The 8252-nt window shown below is 35.5% G+C and overlaps 1 protein-coding gene across 1 annotated transcript; it reads right to left on the bottom strand.

The window, feature by feature from the left end:
* Positions 1–19: 19 nt before the first annotated feature.
* zgc:92313 (uncharacterized protein LOC436869 homolog) lies at positions 20–7108 on the bottom strand. The gene is made up of 7 exons (XM_051666585.1): positions 6864–7108; positions 6709–6732; positions 6195–6280; positions 3998–4077; positions 3354–3625; positions 1426–1586; positions 20–939 (listed from the first exon to the last, which is right to left on the bottom strand). The coding sequence occupies exons 1-7, from the start codon at positions 6907–6909 to the stop codon at positions 682–684; spliced, it is 927 nt and encodes a 308-aa protein (XP_051522545.1). The 5' UTR covers positions 6910–7108; the 3' UTR covers positions 20–681.
* Between the last annotated feature and the right edge of the window lie 1144 nt (positions 7109–8252).

Here is an 8252-nt window from a genome sequence, read left to right as displayed (position 1 = left end):
TAAATATGAACACAAAAAATCAATTAAAAAATTACTTTATTTACATCACTAAGAAAACAAGTGACCAAAAGATACAAAAATACAATTGGTTTGATATATAAATGTATTACACCAGTATCAAATTGTATTAGTGTTCAGATGGAAAATTTACATGATAAAAAGTTTTGTAACATTCATAATTACTATGCAAAATGAGGGACCATTTCTCTTTTAGTGTGCTTTATGCTTGAGAAATTTCATATTAAATCTCAGCTGCCAATGAGGTAACTAACCCAGACTAAATTGGCATAATCTTGACTAAGATCTCAACTTGAATTGTAATGACTGTGTTTGATTTGTTAACTACAGGCTTTTTCAGTTGAATTTCAAGTGTGCATGTGCACAGTATAATCACTCATTTATTTCTGTAGGCACTCTTAACACACTGTTAATCATTTCAGACTTTTACAGATTTCCGAGAGTACATACAAAAATTTTTAAATCATTCAGCGTGTCTGTGGAATATTTGTTACAAACCAAATAAGAAAGTACATACAATGAAGGTTTGTAAAAGTAAAAATTCATAAAAAGCTCCTTTAAAGGACTGTAATCCTACATGTTATGATGATAATTGCCTCTTTATGTAGAATGGTATTTTGATATTTTTGGGCAGGCTTTTAGCATAAACATGGGTCAAGGTGTTTATCTTAGCATTTGTACCAATACCAATAGAATTGCAGTCCTGATAAACACCATGACCCTGTCAGCCCAATTATGACATGATCCACTCTTCAGTTGGACTCCTCCTACATGGGACTGGATGAAGTCAGTAAAACTAGACACTTTGGCATAGACTCCTGGTCGGTTTGCTTTAGCACAGCCAAGACTAAAGCTCACAATTCCAGCCTGCACCCAGCTACCATCACTAACCTGACACACCAGAGGGCCACCAGAATCACCCTACAAAGATTTTTGAGAAAATGTTTCATTATTTTCATGGCAACAGAAAAGCTTTTCAAATGTAAGCAATACATGAATTTGGAGGTTATTAATTTAGGTCAAAATTCAAAATGCACCATCATTAAATTAAAGATGAAGTGTGTAATTTTTGCCTTCACCAAATGGAATTGCAGAAATAATTATTATTTGAGCAGATTCCATAAATCTCTCCTGAATCTCAAGGTTATAGTTTTGGGTTTTTAAATTAGTTTACATTTTTATTTTGTTTTCAATTTTAAATTATTATTTCATTTAGTTTCCGTTATTCATGAGGGGACCCACTCCATGTAGAATAAAAATGTGAGTGCTCATGATTTTATACATTCGTTTCAAAATTACAATTAATTTCTATAGTAAAAAGTAGAGAGTAAAACTTTCTTAATGAGGAAAAAAAATGACATCCGCTTTAATTTCCGTTAGCCAATCAACACACAATGCTCTCCTCACCTGGCATGAGTCCTTGCCCCCTTGTTGGAAGCCAGCACACATCATGTCAAAACGGATGTCAACATTCTCTGTGGGGTTTATCAGAAACATATCCTGGCAAGCCTTCGAGTCAATGATAGGCACCTGCACTTCCTGTAATGGCCCAACCCCCTGCAGAGCAACTAAAAAAGAGATCAAGATTTAAAGAGCAAGATAAAAACAATAACTTCTTTCTATTTTCATTTACAAAATGATGGGTGAATGGAAACTATTAGCAGGGTTTCCACACTTTTTGACCAATTCATTTTCATGTTATTTTTTTAGGACTTTTCCATCATTTTTCCAGTCATTCAGATAACTGGATAAGGATTTTCTAAAACTATTTTATAAGAAATCGCACTCACAATGAGCACACTCTAGCCAATAAGATATATTAGAACATAACTAGAATAATGTATATTCACATACAATAAATTTCAATGACTTTTCCAAGAATTTTAAGATTTAACTCATTTATAAATTATCTTAAATATCTGGGTTTTCCATGGCAAACCTGTATTGTAATGCTACAGATTCTGTCCATAGACCGTAAAGTAAAATGCTAAGAAAATTCTGTTAAAGAATTACATTTATACATTTGTCAAAATAAGCACAACATCTCAGTCAACATGAAATCAATACTGACCTCATGCATTCATCAGTGCAAATTATTCCAAATAAAAACTCATCTTAAGTCTGTTTTTCATAATTTAGTCTCTAATCAAATCATTCACACAGTTTCCAGCACACAAATCAAATATGGCGGCTATGCGGAAGGTTGGACATCATGGAATTTAGTCCCAAGACCAATGACGTCTGGATGTTATTTACATCCAACCAGCGCTGTAGTCGCCAGATTGATTTGGGTGCTAGAAACGGGAGTTGATCAATGATTTGATTTAGGGATGTTAATGATTAATTGAATAATTGTTGTTAATAATTTTATCGATTAAGCTTATCGATTATTAATTAATTTTAGGACAAATGCGTTCAGTAATCATGCCAGCAGATGTTGATAAGGCTATCTACACAGTCATCCGCCACTAGAGGGCAGCGTGTAATCATGTCATGTCTTGTCCGCATTAGAGAAGAACCACAACCAGTGTCAGAGCTTTCTCTATAAATGAACATTATGTTTTCTGGATAAACGTGTGACAGCAAGCAGTGTTGATCTCCTTGTTACATCCCAACCTACAATTACATCAGTGATTGCCGGGAAATCACGGAGGCACATTCAGCTGACATCTCACCAGCACCAGATAAACAGTATGTTATGTAGGCTACTGTGTTTATGCAGCGTATTATGATTTGACAATTTCAAATAAAACAAATAAGTCCAAAGGTCCGAAATATCCCACGATCCACAACGTGAAGTTTTAATTAACTCAATTTTGAATCTTGCATTCAAGTTATTATTAACAGTAATTAAACAATTCACAAATTCAAGCTAAACATAGCCTAAATGTATTAAAATACACTGAACTAAGAATATTTTAAGAGAAAGATGCCAATACTTGCATTTCTTAAGTGTATTAATTTAAATTATATTTAAACGGTAGCTTCTGCCCATATTATTTGGAGTCCTCCACATGCGTTTTGTGGTATTAACATTAACGATTAATTTATTGATAATTTCCACAACAATCGTTTATGAAAATTCCTAATTTGATTTTAACTTAAATTTCAGTCTGTTCATCAAACGAAAGCTTGACAGCCCTGATGTCCCACAAAGGAAAATGTTTTTATGTTCCACGAAGGAAAGTCATACATGTTTGGAATAACATGAGGGTGAGTAGATAATGATGCAATTTTCATTTTTAATTGAAGTACTCAATTATGACCTGTGCATGGAGAAATGTCAGGTTATTGTACCATCTGATTCAATCAATCCTCATCCTGCAGTCACTTACCTCCATCTCTGATGTCACCCCATCCAGTGATCATGCACCTCATATCACTGCTGAACTGAGAACCGGCTGTGGGCAAGCAGACCGGCTGAATGCGCTCAGTCCAGATAACAGGGGAGGCCAGCTCCACTAGGGCAATGTCCTGGCCCAGCTGAGGGTCTGTGTACCCCAACGGAACCACCACACGACGGACCCTATGACTGGTCTCATCTGGGTTCCAACCTTGCAGCTGCTGCCGGCCCACATAAATGATGTAGGAGGAGATGTCATTAGGGCTGGAAAGAGAGGAGAAATTTGTATATAAAGTCTGTAATGAAATCATAATGTAAACAAATCTTTGTGTTTGTCTAAATGAAGTTCACCCAAAAAAATGAAAATTGTCATCATTTACTCACCCACCTTCATATCCGTGGAACACAAATGGAGATGTTAGGCAGAATGCTAATCTCAGTCACCATTCACTTTCATTACAACTTTTTACAATACAATGAAAGTGAATGAGGCTGACATTCTCGTTAACATCTTTTGTGGTCCACAACGTAAGCAAAGTTTTTTTTTTTTTTTTTTTTGTACAGGATATTCCTTTTTAAGTGAACTCTCTCTTTATTATATGTAGTGGTGTTGAACAGAGGTGTACGTAAACTCACTTGGGAAAGCAATGCGCAGCGGACAGAACCCAGTTCTCTGTAATGACAGTTCCTCCACAAATATGTCCTTGATTCTCAGTCTACAACATACACATCATCCATTGATCAGGTGAATATTGATAAGATCACAAAATGCAACTAACCATATAACTGTGTTTAGTTAGGATAGCAATAAACAGGCTTATCAACTTAGGAGATAATACTTTTCATATCTTTCAGTGACGATATCAAATGCTGTTTTTCCAATCAAACCCCTGCATTTTTTAATACTAATCCAATATTTGGCCCAGTTTTTGTGCCATGTTTTAGTACGTGGCCAAAAAGTGCACAACACAACCAAATTTGCAAAGCAAATAAAAGCTGAAAACACAACGGAAAAAACCATGACACAACGCAATTATAATAAATATTATTTAACTGTTGTATTTTAAGTCATGTGGCTGTTAAATGAGATAATGAGGCTGCTGGGAAAATGCATAGAGTCAATACAAGTCAATTCAATAGAGCATTGACCGGGGAACTGAGTGTTTCCCCTTGAGCGCTTCGTCGTCCGTGCGGGGGCTACAGCCTGCATACAGCCCATTTTTGCTGGAGCAGGACACCTTATAACAGCTGCCGGTATGCAAGAATAGCTGCAGGAACTGTGACTTCATTTTCACATCATTACCCATTACGGATTTGAGCAAATGTTGAAGTTATGTGCATTGAGTTCAAGAAGAAACCCAACCTGATATTGGACAGAACACTTAAGGACAAATAAGTACTGCGTTTTTATAGCTATGTCTTTTCTGATAATTTTGTTGTGGCTTAATTTCCTTGTGTTCTGTCTTATTTCTAGGGATGCTCTGATCGATCGGCCACCGATCGGTATCAGCCGATATTCACGTCCTATGACTCGATCGGTGATCAGTAATTTGGCCGAAGGGAAAAAGCAAAGGGAAAACAGCAAGAGCTGTGAAACGGTCCTTATTATCGTTAACGTTCTCTTTCCCCGCCAGGCATAGGCATCTCAGTAATAACGCAAGTTTCAAGATGTGGTGTAATTCAAACAGCTTTATTAAATATCTCCTGATTAAAGGCTTTAACAATAGTAGCACATGTAGAGTCCAGAAACATGCGGTTTTCTCTGCTTTCCTTTCATCTCTTGTCCTCATGAGAGAGCGCGTGTTTCCCTCATTAAAGTTCAAGCAGCAACAAGTGAAAAAGTAACAATTAATACAATCATCCATCTAAATGAAAAGGTAGGGAAGGAATTTATAAATAATTTATACATTAAGATACCATAATATAATGTATTAAATATTATGCAAAAATGAAATAGAAATAAGGAATAATAATAATTCTATGAAATAATGACAATGAATCAATAACCAAAATGTCACATTAAGCTTAATTGCACCTATGGGTCATCAGTTTGTCTTCAGTTTGACACTAAGCTTCATTTTTTTACCTTAATATATTTTGTTAGCATATACTTAGTCTTTTTAAAAAAAGATTTTTTAATAAACCTTTTAAACTTTTTTTGTCTGCAAAAACTAGGCAAAGTGATATTACTGGGAAGAGGACATTTCAATTAATAGTTACCGTGTGCAGAAAGATATAGCCAGTTATGACAGAGATCCTGATAAAAGGTGAAATGATCTGTATCGGTTGTAAAAATCCCGATCGGAGAATCCCTACTTATTTCCGATGTGTTGTGGCTTAATTTCATTTTGTTGTGGCTTAGTTTCCATTGTGTTGTGGTTTTTCTGTTTTGTTGTGGCTTAATTTTGTTGTGTTGTGGCTTATTTTCTGTTGTGTTTTCAGCTTTTATTTGCTTTGCTACTTTGGTTGTGATGTGCACCCCTCGGCCACCGTATTTTAAAGATAACCCACTTCTGAAATCGTTTATGCATTTACAAAAACTGCACATTATCCTTTTGATCATCTGACATGTTAATATTTTAGCATATGTTTGGGCCTATGGAGTGTATGGTAATATTAATAACATTTAATGTTTGCCTTTAAGGAATCTTTTGTTGCTTTTGTACAATAAACAATTTTAAACTGTGTTGTTGGGTTACAACTTAATGTCCAATGTAAAATGTAATCCCTAAAGCAAAAACTATCAAGTATTTTAATGTAACCAAAGCCTCTGGACTATCCATTAGTATTTCAAAACGTTTACAATTAGTTTTATAATGGCTGCCATTATTACCTGAATATCCACCTGCCAAGGCCAAGCTCCCTCTGACGCAGAAGAACCTCCAACAATCCTGTTCGACATTTGTGGCCTACCACATTCTGAGATAGAGAAAGTTCAGTCAGCATCTTATTTTACTTGTTAGTTTTCCTCTAACGAAACAATACAACACACAAAACTAGCCTATTTGTTTCAAAGCATATTGATATAAGTTACTAATATGATATGGGACCTGCTCCATTATTTTGGGTCACTTAGCCACAGAATCTAATTTTATGCAATACATTAAAATGAAAGTCTCGCTCAAAATTTAAATGATTATATCTTGGCAACTATTTGAAATATAAACATAATAATGACATCATTTGAAAGCTGATTTTCTTATTACTTCATTGCTTAAAACTTAAAATGTGTTTGTGTCAAAGTGTCTCAAAATGATGGAGCAGGTCACATTAAACATAGATTTTCACTAACAGATTTCCCTCGTACAGACAGACACAAACAAAAGTAAATTATGTCACTCTCTTACCTTGAGCCGCGGCCGTCCATAACCCTGAATAGTAGGCAACATAGAAGGAAGCAAAAATGAAGTTACAATCCAACGTTAATGTTTAATGAACTATAAACACGATTCCTTTTCAGAACAACAAACTACACAATGGAAACACAACGCTAAGCACCTACCAATCAACACCAAGAAGGCAATCCAACAATACGATGTGTTCCGCATCCTGTAAAAACCCTACTTTTCTTCTGGTGTCTTAAGAAAAGTCAATCTTGATCAAAGCAGGAGTTGATAATACCGTGGGGAATAACGCAAATCTTTAAAACGATGATCTTACTGGAAATAATTACTTCCTAGTTAGACGAAGTCTAGAGATTACTGACCATCAATCCGTCGGAAGTTTCGCTCTTGGAAAAACAACTTTTTTCGATTGTTCTACCTACCTGTCCAACAATAGCCAATCAGGAGCGTCCGCCCCGCCTACTGTGAGCGCAGACCCCGCCTTTCCCCTCACCTTGAACAGTTTTGGCGTTCCTCTTTGGTTTCGGGAATGTGTTCGAGAATGTTGTAAGGCAAGGTGAACTTTGTGGGCAAATGGAAACAAACTTACAACCGAACTTGCTGTAAATTGTCTACAGTTTTACCTGGTGTTTAAAATATATAGCCTAAATTATGTTTAGATATAAATATTGGCATAAAAGTGACTTTTGTCAGTACTTGTGCGTAGGTTGCAGTGATTTTTGAAAACAGGTGTCTGCAATCGCTTAGCATTCTCATGAATCATGGAGAAACTCTACATAAAAAAACAGGTTGGACCAGTTTAGAATAGCTCACAGTCATAAGCAGGCCTACGCAGGCAATGCCAAAGACAGGTTTCTATTATAAACAAAGAATAATTCCCACCTTTTGTTGTATAAGTTGTGAATGTGACTTTATCATATGTTGAAGTAGTCAGCACTGACCTACAGTATATATCCAGTGTAATTGTAGCTTGCTGGCTTCTGCCTCTATTTATGTTAATCTAGCAAACAAAGATGATAAAGTAATAGTGGTGTTGTGTGGATCTTGGTTCCATTTCACATTGAACTCATGAGAAACATGCTTCCTTAAGTCATGACTGCATGGACTGGTGTAACATAAAATGAAACTTTGGTTTTGTATTTTTTTTTATTATTATTATTATTTTACCTGGGTTTGTGTTTGTCTCTTCATTAGATTTTTGTATTTTCAGTTTGTCTATGTACAGAAGGTCTACTTATATGTGTTACTTTTTCAAAGGCTGACACCAATATCTAGAGCAGGGTGGCTGATGACCATTAAAATGCCACTAATACAATTTAATGTCACCAAAAGAGATTTGAGATCTGAACAGTTGTTGAAATGAAATGCACCCTTAGTTACCCTTAGTTGAAAATTCACAAAAGAAAGAAACAAAGATAGAAAGAGAAAGAAAGAAAACCGAAACGGTTTACTATCCATTGACAAAGTTGTTGGTAGATTTTGGAACTGACCCAAGGGTAAGTTGGCTTTTTTTTTTTTTTTTAAAGGAATATTCCGGGTTAAGTACA

The sequence above is a fragment of the Myxocyprinus asiaticus genome, chromosome 32 (assembly GCF_019703515.2).
Source record: "Myxocyprinus asiaticus isolate MX2 ecotype Aquarium Trade chromosome 32, UBuf_Myxa_2, whole genome shotgun sequence".
In the NCBI taxonomy this organism is placed as follows: Eukaryota; Metazoa; Chordata; class Actinopteri; order Cypriniformes; family Catostomidae; genus Myxocyprinus; species Myxocyprinus asiaticus.
Note: the sequence above shows the minus strand (reverse complement) of the source record. Positions and strands in the feature narration are given on the sequence as shown.